Source organism: Scleropages formosus, chromosome 3 (genome assembly GCF_900964775.1).
Source record: "Scleropages formosus chromosome 3, fSclFor1.1, whole genome shotgun sequence".
NCBI classification, from domain to species: Eukaryota; Metazoa; Chordata; class Actinopteri; order Osteoglossiformes; family Osteoglossidae; genus Scleropages; species Scleropages formosus.
This window is the reverse complement of record NC_041808.1, coordinates 27,710,268-27,725,940: the sequence shown is the minus strand read 5'-3', so window position 1 is coordinate 27,725,940 and position 15,673 is coordinate 27,710,268. Positions and strand designations below refer to the sequence as shown.

The 15,673-nt window shown below is 40.7% G+C and overlaps 1 protein-coding gene across 1 annotated transcript in view; it reads left to right on the top strand.

Annotated features, from left to right (window-relative positions):
* The first annotated feature begins 633 nt into the window (after positions 1 to 633).
* The window catches only part of pou6f2 (POU class 6 homeobox 2), an 80,025-nt gene continuing 64,985 nt past the window's right edge, over positions 634 to 15,673 (top strand). The window contains exons 1-3 of the mRNA XM_029250394.1: positions 634 to 672; positions 2,808 to 3,030; positions 14,824 to 14,832. Of these exons, the coding sequence (XP_029106227.1) occupies positions 634 to 672; positions 2,808 to 3,030; positions 14,824 to 14,832 (271 nt within the window). The remainder of the gene's footprint in view (positions 673 to 2,807; positions 3,031 to 14,823; positions 14,833 to 15,673) is intronic.

Below are 15,673 nucleotides of genomic sequence, written 5' to 3'. Positions count from 1 at the left end.
GGTGTATAAGCCTTTCCATGGAACATGTCTCCTTTATCTGCTTTTCATTTGTCCCTTTGCACTCCTGCTACATCCTCTAATTTTTTTTTTTGTTTTTTTTTTCACTTTAACATATATCTTGCAATCCATAATGCCAGTAGAAATTACATTGTAATAAAGCCCTGAACGTCCTCCACTATTTGTAAGAGCTTTCAAACAGACAGTAGACTGTAAAGAATAAATAATAATAATAAAGAGATACTGATAATTTTTTTAATGTCTACAGGGTTCAGTCAAGGATTTCTTCTGCCCTGCAGTGACCCATCACACTGTTCAAAAGGAAGGATTCAGAAGAGGACTCAATAAACGCCAGAAGTAGGTGAGTTGAAGCGGGATCCTCTCTGGGCGCAGGAGTGCACTGACGCATTGAGGCTACTGTGTAAGTGCTCAGTTTAAGGTCCAATAACAAGCTGCATTACTGGAAGGTGTAGGAACACCGACTACTCACTTTGTATGTGATCACAACCTAACCTACTTATATCGATTAACATTTTCATTAATTATCATTTGTCATATCGAAGTCCCTCAGCAAACACATCACAAGGGGTCTTTGAGTGTGATAGCATCAAGCACTGTAGGGAGAGCGTGCAAATGATGTCAGTCAATCCACCACTTCCTCTGTCCTCTCCTCAGGCAAGTGACTGCCAGGCACCTGTGTGCCTCTCAGACCCACTTGGGCAGAAACCTCTATAAATAACAGCAAGAAAATCGAGAGATTGGTGTCCTCTCTGCTGCACGTGTTTGGTACACACTGGGATGGAAGGATGCTTTTCTCTCAGGAGGCCAGAAGGGAGAAGTATCTTCAGAGGTGCGTGCCTTCTGAAGTGACCCCAAGCTAGAGCTTCTTCTTCACTCGGAAAACTGTGGATGACATCTGGGCAGACGTTTTCTCTTGTTGCTGAAGTGGGTTTTCTGTCTGTATTTTTTTTTTTTGTTTGAACATTTGGAAAAATTGAGTTGTCACTTCTGTCATGTGGGGTGCAGTGGCACAGCAGGTTTGGCTGGGGCCTGCTCTCTGGTGGGTCTGGGGTTCGAGTCCCGCTTGGGGTGCCTTGCGATGGACTGGCGTGCCATCCTGGGTGTGACCCTTGCGCCCTGTGTTGCTGGGTTAGGCCCCGGTTTGCTGCGGCCTCAGTCAGTGTGTGTTTAGCAGGCACTTTTTTTTCAAAGTGACTTCCCATGAATGCTATGTAGTGTTTAGTTGACACCTTTTCACCCAAAATTAAACAAATACATCAAATAATCAGTAATTATACAATTTAGATTGATCAATTCAGTTGAAGCACATCTCTTTGGATTGAAGAAACTGGAGGACCCGGAATAACCCCATGTCAACATGGGTGAACATGCAAACTCCACACAGAGTGATGAAACACATGTCCTCTCGCACCGCCCAGGTGCTGTGAAAAAAACAGCGCTACTTGCTGTACCACAGTGCCAACCCTGCCATCAATGCGAGGTGAAATTTCTAATAAGTATAATTAGTAATTTTGCTTTTTTTCTGGTTTGAAGTCTGCTGGAGGGAATGCAATATGTTTGTGAAGCTGAGTGTGCAAGCAGATTTCTTTCTGGGCTGGTCATTGCCTTCAGGGATTTTTATCCATTCTGACTTTGTAAAATCAGTTTTGTGCATTTACTGAGTGAAGAACAGAAAATGCGTGGGACAGAACCGCAAATCTCTTTTTTTTCCAAACTACTACAAACACACCTTCATGAAATTACTGTAAAATATTCTTTATCAGTGAAGTCAGCTTTCACAGTAACACATTTATCTACTTGGCAGACGTTTTTCTCCAAAGCAGCTTCCAATGAACTCTATACAGTGTTATCAGCCCACACACCTTCTTCACCAAGGTGACTTACACCGCAAGAGACATTATTTACAGTGGGTCACTCATCCATACGGGGGACGCAGTGGGTTGGACCGGGTCCTGCTCTCCGGTGGGTCTGGGGTTCGAGTCCCACTTGGGGTGCCTTGCAACGGACTGGTGTCCTGTTTTGGGTGTGTCCCCTCTCCCTCCTGCCTTGCACCCTGTCTTGCTGGGTTAGGCTCCGGCTCCCCGCAACCCCGTATGGGACAAGCAGTTCAGACAATGTGTGTGTGCGTGCGTGCGTGCGTGCGCGCGCGTGCGCGCACTCATCCATACATCAGTGAAACACACTCTCTCTCTGTCACTCACACACTATGGGGGAACCTGAACAGCATGTCTTTGGACTGTGGGAGGAAACCAGAGCACCCAGAGGAAACCCAGGGAGAACATGCAAGCTCCACACAGACTCTGTAAGACAGCAGCGCTACTTGCTGTGCCACCATGCCACCCACAATGCTCACTGTGCCAACACAATAAATCCCATTGTGATGAGTGACATATTAACCATATCATTACACGCAGAAATTTTTGATTGTTCTTCCCAGTCACACACAAGCAAATTTGCAGTTTGTGTAACTTTATAGTGCATACGTGTGAGAAATGTTAACAGGCAGTTATTGCTCTTTTGATTTTAATATGACATCCATAAATCTCTCGGATGGCATGGAGCACCTTTAATAGGCAGAGGAGTGATAGAAAAGTTGTGTGATCTGTAACAGCTCTTCACTTCATTGCAGCTGACAGTAACAGTGGGAATAGCATCAGCCTCATATAAGGAAGCTGTGGGGGGTGAGTGAGCCAGAGAGAGAGAGAGAGAGAGAGAGCGGTGAGAGAGTGAGTAGAGAGGGTAAAAAGAAAGACTGAGCAAGGGAGAGAAAGCAAAAAACACACACGAAGGATAAGCAGGTTTTTCGGTCCTCCCCCTCTGGTGTGTCCCATTCTTCCCAGGAGCCGATGATTGCAGGGCAGCTCAGCAAGTCACTGCTCACACTGTGCGGTGAGATGAGCGCGGCAGAGCTGAGGGGCGACGACAATGCGGCTACCCCCGACAGCGAGAACGAGCCTCCGCTCCTGCCGCTTGAGGCTACTGACAATGAGGATCCCCACAGCACGCTCTGTGGTGAGTGCACAAGGGGTTACCCCCCAACTCCCATCCTACACTCGCCTACCAGGCAAGGTCAACCGTTGACAATATGGGCGTTTCTTCAAATGCCTGTGTACTTTACATTGGTCTCTATGCTGCATTTTTGACTCCTTCCTTCCAAAAAGTTCTCTTTCCATAGGTGTTTCGGAGTAGAGTTGCATGGATGGGGTGGACAGTTAATCTACCCAACTCAGTTTCTCTGAGAAAGTTAAAACACAGGGAGTGGAACTTAGAGCATGTTGTGCAGTTACAGTGTGTATTTGGACCGCTTGTCTGTACCTAAGTGATCGACATAATTGTCCCTGCATTGTGATGCTGAAAGAACCTAAATGACAAGTGGTTGTCAGGTGAATAAAACAGCCAACATTTTGGTGGGAAATGTCCAGTTGTTAAAATGTTTGTATGTCTTACTAACTTCACATTTGTTGTCAAAACTGGTTGACTCTTCAGATGCTGTTTTACAGGATTTGTATGAGCAAAAATACATTACAATTACAATTTATTGAGATAGTTTACTGTTTCAGGAGCCTCACACCATACCGGGACAGGTGCTCTATGTAAATACACCATGGCTGTCCAATGGCTTAAAACTGCAGAGACTGTTAATTCACATACATACGTTTTGTGTATTTTTTTTTTAATTTTTGCATTTAATTCATAGACTCATTGATGTAGTGTGAAACAGATATATATAAGTATAAAGTATGGCTTTTATGTAAGGATCTAGGACACACAAGTTCTGAGGGAAACAAACAAACATTCATTGAAAAATCTTACATTTCTTTTGACATCTGACATTTCATCTGGCTTATAAATCTCACATTAAATTGTGCCAAGAGAAGATTCTTGTTTGGTAAAGCTTTGTGACATGTGGTTTTGAATTGCTTTGGAAGGACTGAGAATCTGCGTGGTGTTACTATAAAACACAGTATCGCACAAATTAATCAAAATTTTAACAGTAAACAAACAGCTGTAATGGAAAATATAATGCAATTAACTTTTATCATCATTATGCAAGTATAACAACATTACTGCAAATCCCAGAATATGATACAACAAACCAATAATGAATATGTAGTGCTCCAAAATACAGAACAAACAGCATTGCACATATAAATAGCAGTAAATATGTCGAGAATAACACCACTGTCTATACAGTAGAATTCTTAAATATTCAAATGCGATACAAAACAATGCAATAAAATCAAAACGAATTAAAAAATTAGTGAAAAATGACGAAAATAAGCAGTGATTAAAAATATTGCACATATTGGCAAAATTTTTTGGGGGAAATTTCATATAGTTAAAGTATTTAAGGGGAGCAAATTTTAAGCTGTACTGGTGTTTATATTGACTACTTTAAATGAACTGATTATTTTTAATCTGAAAAATTAGACAAAACCATAGGATAAAATGACTTTTGAGTTGATTTTGTGATGGCAGTTTTACAGTGAACTTTGTCAGTTTTTTCTTATTTTTATCTGAAAAAGTAATCCTCTATCTTCAAAACAAGAAGTCATGAAAAAAATATCAGGTTGATATCAAGTGTCATGTGCATAGTTTCAGTAGCCTATTTTGTAGTGTGTGTGGCAAACAGACTGAAATTCTAAATTTTATACACACAAGTTGAGAAGCAACAGCATTAAATGATTATGTAATTTCATTACTAAAGCCCATTATGACATAGTTTTTTTTATTCTCTCGATTTTCATTGTCACAATTTATAGTCACCCAATGCAATCCAGTTTCGCCAATGTTGCTTGCTTTTTAATTTCGTTGATCATGCCAAAATTGTTTACTGCTGCATGCCATGATCTTTGTGCACAATTCTAAACAACTGGAAGAAAAACGCTACAGTTAAACATCAGGCAGTTGCCTAGATATTACACAAGCACAAAAATGAGTTTAAAGTAGAACCTAATGAAAAATGAAAGAAATCAAACATTTAAAGCATAATTCAAGGTCTGCTTACCAGGATAAGGTTCTTGAAGGGCTGTTAGACTGAATAATGCCATCTGCTCTCTTCTCCTACACCTGTGTGTTCAGTCTGGCTTCAGGGACAGACATGCCATTGGTTGCCGAACAAGGACATCAAGCTTCCTAGCTCCCTTCATCAGCGCTAACACATCTTCTGCCCTGTGTGTCCTCCTGGCCATGGTTGTGTGCAGCATACTGTGTGGGATCCCTGCCCTGTGGCTGCTGAAGCTTGTTTCAGATACATAGAATTCAGCTAGAATCACTGAGCTGCTTAAAATATATGTGGTCTTTGTTTCTTATCAGCTGGCCAAAATGTAAAAGTTATGGAAGTCATTATTTCTGCAGTTTCTGCTACAAAATTAGTAATCAATAGCTTTAAAAAATCATGTGAAAATTTTAATTAACTGAATAATAAATAATTAATGAAACAAATATTACATTTCAATGGGGGTGCGGTGGCGCAGTGGGTTGGGCCACATTCCTGCTCTCCGGTGGGTCTTGGGTTCGAGTCCCACTTGGGGTGCCTTGCGACGGACTGGCGTCCTGTCCTGGGTGTGTCCCCTCCCCCTCCGGCCTTACGCCGTGTTACCGGGTTGGCTCCGCGACCCCGTATGGGACAAGCGGTTCTGAAAATGTGTGTGTGTGTGTATTACATTTCAATTAATATTATGTATGAAATAATGTTTTGAATTACATGTAGAAAATGTAAATATGATTATAACTAAGAAGAATTTATAATAATCTACCTTTATATTAGAACGGGGTGGTGCAGCGGCGCAGCAGGTTTGGCCGTGGCCTGATCTGTGGTGGATCTGGGGTTCGAGTCCTCCTTGGGGTGTCATGCAGCAGGCTAGGCCACGACCCCGTTCAGGACAAGCAGTTATAGATATTGTGTGTGTGTATTACAATGCATCATATTGAAATGTTAGCTGTCATTAATAAATACCACAATGCTAATATTGTGGAGAACAATATTTATGAAATTACTACAAACACTAAATCTACAATAATAATAATAATAATAATAATAATAATAATAATAATAATAATAATAATAAAAATAGTAATAATATCCATTCAACTATTTTCATTGACTGATCGTCCTAGTAAGGATTGAGAGGGCCTAGAGCCTATCCCAGAAATATTGGGCACAAGGTGGATGGAACAGGATGTTAGTCCAATAATAATAATAATAATAATAATAATAATAATAATAATAATAGTTTCACAGTCATTCTTACCATTTATCATCAGTTTCTATATATAACATATTATACATTCCATTGTTTCTTCTCTCAAAACCTTAGTGTTTGCTGTGATTAAGAAGGTTCTCAGCCTGAGGCTCTTCGCCTGTAATGCTGAAAACTACACCACTGGCTTAGGCTCAGTGACCACTGTGTACCTGTGAGAACTGCATAGCTTCTTAGTCATTTTTGTCATCTAGTGGGAGTGTCCTCCAGAGCCATGTTATTCCAAACATCACTGATGGTGGTTAGAGCTGCAGGTGACTTTCTTCCAGGTCTCGTTGGTTGTTCAGAAAAGATAGCTATGACTGTGAGATGACTGCTTTTTGTCTGCAAAAATGAAAGAAATGTTTATGGAAAAAGGTCACTTCACAGTTATACAGATTGATAAATGTGGTATTTTACATGAAGTTTGTATTTTTATCATACCATTTTTGTTTTGCAAGATTCAATATAAATGTGAAACTGCAATAGGCCTGGTTTATTGGCGTAATATAAAATATGACAAGTTAATTGTTATGAATTGCAAATAAACTATTTAACTATTATCTATATTTTTTTCTACTCGATCAAACAAGTACATTCAAATGTGGGCTCTTTTTCCATGAAATTTATATTTAATTTTTGCATATGTGTGTCTTTAAGTGTATATATTCTGTATATTTCATAATCAATGAGGAAAAAACCTTATAGCAATGTTTTCAAAGCTGTTTTTCTTTCATGGATCACAATTTGTTGAAATAGACAAAATACCTGTCTTGCAGTTTCAGCTTTTTTAAGAAATTTATTTTCAACTTGTTTAGTTGAATTTTTGCCTGAATCAGCTGACTTGGTTTTGAAAATAAGCTACTTATCATTACTATTATTATTATTATTATTACTACTACTAGTAGTTTGTTAGTTTGTTTTCTAGAACATGTCAAAGTGAGTGCCTTGCTCAAGAGCACTACAGCAAGAGTGACTAATGGCAACCATTACGCTACTGCTTCCCAGTTTGTTCAGTTTAGTGTTGTTTAAACTGTGACTGATGACAGTCACAGATGTTGAATTGTTAGCCAGTAGACCTGCAACTATTTTTACTGGATCTATTTTACTAAGTTTGTATTTGTTTCTTCTTTTAAATATAAATTTATTTTTAACATTGTTCGAAATTTTCCCATCATACAGTCTTATAGTAGGCAGTTTCATTTGCATTTTAAGTGAAATAGGAAGGTTGTGACAAGCCTCCAACATGTCTTTCAAATACTGGGCATGCAGCTGTAAGGGAGTCATGAACGAAAGCGTTTCAGACAGTGGCCAAAGGTATGAGTAAAACCCCAGTGTTCTCAGACACACTTTAGCTTTGAGGTTTAATATGCAGTATTGTGCCCAGCTTTTACATTACAAACAACTACAAAGCAAGTGTGTGCAGATGCATATTGTTTAGGATCCTGGTAGCATCTTACTGTCAATGGCGAAGCTTCAGGAAGCAGCACTTTTAAACATGGGACTTCTCAGCATGCGCATCACATAGACCTACCTCCTCAGGAATTTGGTTAGCTATGGTGATTCTTGGCCAGCTGCTTGGCTCTCTGGATTAATCGCGTTGAACTAGTCCACCCTTCGGCCACCAGAAAGCACTCACAAGCAGCAGGAAACTTTCAGATATTGAGGCTATTTTGGATTAAAAGAAGGTAATAAGAGAAAAAGTTACACTCTTTGGTATTTTTGACGTAAATAATGCATGATTCAACCTGTTACACGGGGTTCGAAGCGCTAGTTAGAAAAGAATAACTAGGACAAGGTGAATGGAAAAGGGAAGATGAAAAGAAGGGTCCGGAGAAGAAATATGAAATACAAGGCTACATGATTTGTTTTGTGCACTTATCTACTGCTGTCAGTTGCACTTTGTCAGCATTGGGTTGATACGGAACATCCCCATAAAGCACCTCTCCTCTGATTACATTATGAAAGGCAATGTTTGGGGAGAGGAGCAGGAGGCCCGCTGAGTGAAGTCTGCAAGCCTGTCAGAAAGCAATGTGTTTAAAAAGTTCCTACTGTTAGGTTAATGAATTTTTAAAGAGTATCCCTGAGCTAGAATCTCCAAAGAAAGTGCATGGTAACCATTTCAAAACACCAGTGCAACAATTCTCTTTAATAACTTTTGAGTCTTGTTTTATTTAGTCACCCCTTTTTTCTCTTTTATTTTCATGTTCCAGGGTATACCCTAAGAATAGGGACGGGTCACCTTGACCCTGACTTGAATAAGCAGTTATCAATAGTGAGTGGAGAGAGTATTTCATTACATCTCTCCTTTCTCATTTTTCATTCTGTCTGCATTTCACTGAATCAGTGTACTTGATATAAAGCTTCTTCAAACATTTCATTTTCCTCAACTGATGGCAAACACGTGCATACATGCACATTAGAAAGCATCTATTACATGCGCTCTCTCGCTCTATTCAATTATTATTATGTATGATACATTTTTTGCAGCAAAATGTAAAACAATCAGCAAACTAAAAGTTTATTTCTTTAAGTATTTAGTCTGATAATGACTAAATAATGATAAACAAATACTGAGGCAACAATAATGACTATAACAATATGGGGCAGGACTAAGATGAGATGGGTTTAGACTGCAGGCCAGGCTAGACTGACTCTTTGAGATGGACATATGGGCCAGAAAAGACCACTACTGTGTAAAAGAGGAAAGTGGATGTTAGAGATAAGTTTTTTTACTTATTGCTTTAACCTCACACACCTGTTGCTTTAAGCTTCCTGGGCTGAAATGGGAAATGTAATCTAGTATGAAATACGTGAACGTTTTCTAAATCAGCAGCTATCCAAAATTAAATACTACAAATTAAAGAATAAATATAACAATTTCCATGTGACAACAGCTCACATAAAACAGGATAATGTTTCATTACAAGTCTGACAAAAATGGAATGAACGGCTACCACAAATTTTTTTCTTATTTTTTTACTGATTGGGTTTTAATGATGACATTTTATGTCAAAAAGCATACCTTTCATGAGCAGCTGACAAAAGAATTGCTTCATTCAGCCTGGCTGAAAAATAACATGTTGGTAGATGTCATGGGCAAACTGCAGTGCTTAAACCCACCCAGTGCAATGCACTACAACCAAAAAAGGGTCATCCTTGGTTGTGATTGCAGTGCTTGAGCTCTAAGGCAACAAAAGGCAAAAGGCACAAATAGGGTCAGTTAACTGATGCAAAGCCAGAAAAGGCTCAGTACCGGGATTTCATTCACCATTATAATTACAAATAAAATAATTTACAATTTTTACCCTCTGCATCGGCATCAAACAGTGTAATCTAAAGAATCAAGTTGTCAGTTAATATTAATCTATTATTTAAAATATGCCGTGTACAACACAATCACATGCCAAATTTAAATGTTTGTGAGATAAACCACATTTATCTTTCATACATTCTGATTCACATGAATTCTGGACCTAAGGTATATAGGAATTTAAAAACATCACCTCCAGCCATTTAAATATAGGTCTAGTGGTTTTAAAATATGGGAAAATAATCTGTATCTGTAAAACTGATCAGAAGCATAAGACGAAGTGCAGATAAACAGCTTACATGTGTTCTGACTGCAAGTTCTGTATTCTGAGGGTTTGCTTTGTGACAGAGTGAGTGTGATGGGAGTTGGCAATGTAAGGATAGTGTAGCAACAAGCTTCAACAAATGCCTGTAACTGTTGCTATTTTTGGCTATTATTCTTATTTAGACCTTTCTGTAACGCGGATAACCTGGTGGGGAGTTTGCTCTTTATTTTTGTCATTTTTAATGTTCATTTCTCTAGGTGTGTCAAATAATTTTCTGCTCCAACTAACACAAACTATAAAAAAACGCAGAGCACAGAGTAAATAGTATGTTGTATCCTGTCGACCTGACACATTCATTGTTAGAGGAAGAATTGACATTAGTCCAAAAAAGCAGCTGTTAGAGGCCAAACACATTTTGGGTAATGAGAAGGGAAGGATGTGTACAAGTCTTTGCTTTCTCTTCCCAACAAACCACCCCTTCAAACATCAAGACAAGATGATGACACTTTGAGCACAATTTGGTATTATATTCGGCATCTAAAGGCTCATCTCTTGTCAGTTTGCATTTACTCTCCCAAGGATGTGATGCTTCTATCATCATTCTGTCAAAGAAGGACTCACAGGACTGACAAGGGCACTTATTTCACACACTTAGTGTCTAGATGAAATAGCCTGTACTTATCCTGATTGAACCCAAATGGAGCAATAATCTGAGAAAGGTCACTAGCAAACAGAAAAAAAGAAAAAAGAATGGGGAAAAGAAACTGGACTTTTAATCAGGTTTGTCATGTTTAATTTTTCATTTTTTTCTTTAATCTCAGTCGAATGAAAATACAGGCCCAAGTAGGGACTGAGGAAAGCATATTTTAACATTTGCCTATTATTTGTCATTTTCCTTTAAATCAGTTTTGAATGGGACACCACCTGAATGAATTAGAGAGGACAAGATGACAACAGGCAGAATACAGAGCCTAGTAGTGTGGGTGATTATCCACAGAAGATCAAATTCCACTCAGTTTTTATGCTTAAAAATACAATTTTCATGTCATGTTTAGGATCATTAAAAACAATGAAATATTTAACAAGACAGAATTCCTAGGCAGCACAGTGGTGGTGCCTGGGCTGTTTGGGTATAAGTTTGAATCCATTTGAATCTGTGTACTTTGTCAGAAGTTGACTGTTCTGAACCTATAAATGTTAAATTTAAATGCTCTGTGTTTAAAGGACCAGATTTTTTTTTTTTTCTTTAAATCTTGAAATTGGGTTTCCTTCTGAGGATTAATGGCTATTGCTTCACTATGCATCATGGCACTATTTATCAACCAAAAGCATGGTGCCAATTCATCCACTACTTTCCAGTGGTGGCCATAGCTCCTCATTTTGTTTGAGCATGCATTCCATTTTTAGTAAAAATTTGATTTCCCATGCGGACAGTGATTTGGAATGGCTATTGCAAAGTTTAAACTTTGCTTGCAATTTATGATGTTGGTCAGTTGAAGAACCCTGAACTGTAGGAGAAAACCCAAAGAAATCATGCTGACAGCTAGATTTAATCTTACATCTGAGCCGCATAAGAGGTGTGCAGCAGCCGCGCTACCCATCACACCTACCTTGTGATGGACTGGCAGCGTTTGAGCTTGCAAACCGGTCAAAGTTGTAGACATCTGGTCCCAGGTATTCGTAAGTTGAGGTATATTTGTATAGGCTTTTATTGTAGAGCTTGTAGTCCAGTAGTTAGTGCTGCTGCCTTTGGCTCAAAAGGTTACAAGTTCAACTCCTTCCTCCTGCTGTAATAGCTTTAAGCAAGGTGTTTGCCCCAAAGTAATCCAGTGAAAATGTCTGCCTGTATAAATGTGTAAATAACTATAAGGTAGCTCAGCACTGTAAGTCACTTTGGAGAAAAGTGTTTGCTAAATGGATGACCTTAACATAAATCAGCCCTTCTGGTGGTTTCCATTGTACATTACCTTCTTACACGAGGGCTAAGAATACCTCCCAAAAGCAATATACATTAGTAGGCCAAGAAACTTTTTCCGTCAAATATGTTTAGAAGCAACTTAAAATGTCTGTCAGGTTTATTTTTATTCTCCAGTAAAACCTAAAGAAAGAATAATACATTTGAAATGCTTTGACATTGCTTCAATATTGTGAATATGTAATTCTGACTGAATTGATTTTTAAATGTAAAATATCATTATCTCCATTGCTGTCATGAGGTATGTTCCAAAACTTTCTGTCTTTCACCATCTTTTATTATTTATAGCACTTGTTTTTTGAGCAATGACTCATACTAATACATCGCTTTTGCCCCCCAGCTGATTCACTTTCTTTTTGTAACAAGTAACAGAAGAAATAATAAGTAGACTTGAGAATCGGAGAATCAGAAGACTGGGACACTTTATATCAGCTTCCTGGGAATGGAGTTAGATAGAGTTTGGGCTTCAAAGCTACATGAGGGCTATTGCTTTACAAAGCCATCCTTTCTGAATGTCCATCATTTTATTGATAGGTTCATGTGCTATTTGATGGGGTCTTTTTTCTTTATATGGGCTTTTTTTAATTGTTTTATATAATGGATACTGCACCACTGATCAATTTCTTTGAACAGTCTGGGTGAAGAACGGACAAACAAGTAGTGACATGCAATAATTGCCACTGAGTGCCAGGTGCCTGGCAGCACACTGTGAGAGCAGGGGACGACTGGTGGAAGGGGGGGGTGGCATTAGTGATGCACTTAAGGATGAAGCAACAACAACAAACTAGGATGCCACATCAGGGCTTGAGAGAGCCAGTGACTGAAACTGCTTGTACAAGCCACTGCTTGCATTATTTGCCAAGGGCTATTGCTGCACGGTTTACATGCGACGAAAACCGACAGGTTGTATTTTATCACATTTCATTCACATTCCGTCTTTGGTGGATCCTGATCCAAGATTTCTGCTTAGCATTGCTTTTCCTTTCAACGAGCTGCAATGGGTTGCAATAAGTAGAAATGATGAAGCAGATTTATGAAGAAATCACCTCTCAAAATGATAAACTGCTAAAGTTATTATTACGTTAAAATTCTTACATTATCATGTTACTTAGAAGACAGAGTTACTTGCATAGGTCATAGCTTTTAAAAAGCATATTTTAACTTGACAAAATCAATAGAAAATGAACATTTGACAAACTAATAAGCAGTTGCCCAAACATACAGTATATTTTTCATATGATAACAATGCTGTTGTATGTTTCAGAAGTGATTCTGTGATATTTTGATGTGTAGGTAGGGATATTATGAAAAGGCACAAACTAAAATCTAATTTACCACAAATATGATAAAAAACAATTGAAATGAGTATTAATAGTGAAAGGGATACTGCTGCACCTTCTTCTTGTCTTACCTGGCTTTTCCTTTTATCAAGTTTAACTCCTCAAGGCGGGGGATTGGGGGGGTGCTGTGACATGGCGAGTTTGGCCTGTGCGTGGTGGGTTTGGGGTTCGAGTCCTGCCTGGGGTGCCCTATGACAGACTGGCATCCCACCCTGGGTGTTCCCCGCAGCCCAAGCTGCTGTTCCAGGCCCCAGCCCGCCACAACCCCACCCAGGACAAGCAGCCTTACACTGTGTGTGCGTGACCTCCTCAAAGGTTGCAAATTTACACGGAGGACAAAAGGCTTCTTTCTTGTTCTCTTTTTTCCCTTTCAGTCTAGATGTCACTGTCCCAAAAGACTGGACAAAGGATGTATTCCATTGCAAAGTGCTGTGTTGCTCCAATTTCATATTCCACTGCATATATCATTGCTCATATGGAATACCTTAAGGTCCCCTCTCTCTATCTCTTTCCTTCCCTTCCCCAAACTTTCCCTTCAACTCCTTTTCTTTTCACCTGAACTTTTTTTCATATCATGTTTACTCTGACTCCAGTAAAGGTTAACAAGTTCGCAGACAAGTGTGTGGGATCTCTGCAATAATTACCATTTGCATATATTGATCAGAAGTCAGGCTACCAGCACACACTAATCATCATCAACAGCTAGGAAACCCCTTCATGCCAGTTACAACTTTCCTCTTCAGTGCTTCCTACCTCTCTTGCTCTCTAATTTCCTAACTCTCTCCTGATTCTCCTTCAACCAGTGGTGTTGTTGAGTAATTACAATTTGCAATGAATGAAGCGCTGGAGTGAGAAATCACATCTCTGGCTTGGCACTGCTTTGTGTCACCGCTGCAATAATCACCCTTAATCAATAATTAATTAATGGTTCAGTGGTTAGCGTGGCATTCCCTATGCTAGTAAATTAATGAAAATACACCATACGACCATGGCGAAGCAGACCAAAGGGGTGTGAGGGGAAGCCTTGCTCCAGGAAGTGTTGTACACCCCCCTACAGACCATGTCTAATCATCCTTTCTAGAACTTGACATTGCACCCTTTATGGTCCTTTGACTACCTTAAGTTAAAAAGTCGAGTAGGAAGTCCACGACGGCGTGAGTCCAGGGGCATGTTAGCACGGCCAGGAATTCGAGGAGGCCCGCAGGCTTCTGAGTAGGTGTCTTTGCCTGATTGCAGGCAACACACGCCCCAACATACTCCTGCACATCCTCTGGTATTGAGGGCCACCAGAACCTCCCCCGGAGGCGGGAGAGTGTTCGGCGCACCCCGGGGTGTCTGGCTCCCAGGGCATCATGAGCCCATTGCAGGACAGACAGTTGGAGCCGAGTTGGAACATATTCCTTCCCGGCCTGCCAGTCGGGGGGTCCAGGGTCAGTGGCCTGGGCCATTCAGAGCTTGTCAAAGAACCGCCACCTCACCGGAGCTACAATACACTGTGGGGGCAGGATGGTTTCAGAGATTGTTGGTGTTGCTTCAGGGTCGTCGATCCCAGACAGGGCATCTGCTTTGGTGTTCTTCGACCCTGGTCTGTACGAGACGATGAAATGGAAACGTATGAAGAACAGGGCTCACCTTTCCTGGCGAGGAGTCAGCTGGCGCCCGGTCTGGAGGTACTCCAGGTTACAGTGATCGGTTAGGACCAGGAAGGGTTGCGCTGCTCCCTCCAGCCAGTGGCACTACTCCTTGAGTGCCAATTTGATGGCTAACAAGTCCTGGTTCCCGATGTCATAGTTCTGCTCGGCTGGGCTGAGCTTGCAGGAGAAGAAAGCACAGGGGTGAAGCTTGGAGGGGGTTCCTTGGCACTGTGACAGGACAGCCCCTACTCCCGCTACGGAGGCATCCACCTTGACCATGAAGAGAAGCGAGGGGTCCGGGTGCTGGAGGATGGGTGCAGAGGTGAACCGCACCGTGAGCCCAGTGAAGGCTTGTTGGGCCTCCTCTGTCCACTTTAGGAGCGGGCCCTTACCAAAGGTGAGCACCGTCAGGGGAGTGGAGACCAAGCTGTACCCACGGATGAAGTGCCAATAGAAGTTTGTAAAGCCCAGGAAGCGTTGCAGCTCCTTCAGGGTTTTGGGTTGTGGCCATTCCAGTATGGCCCAGACCTTTCACGGATCCATGGCCACTCCTCGTCGATTGAGGATGTACCCCAAAAAGGATACTTGGGTCTGGTGAAACAAACATTTCTCACCTTTGACGTACAGACCGTTCCGGGGGAGGCATTGTTGAACCACCCTGATGTCGTTCACATGCTGACTCCAGGTCTGGGAAAACACCAGAATGTCATCCAGGTAGACTAGAACGCATCCATTGATCAGGTTACCCAAGACATGATTGACAAAAGCTTGGAATACAGAAGGCAAACTTGAAAGGCCAAACGCATGACGAGGTACTCGTAAAACCCAAGGGTGGTGCTAAAGGCGGTCTTCCACTCATCCCCCTCCCGTATCTGGATAAGATTCT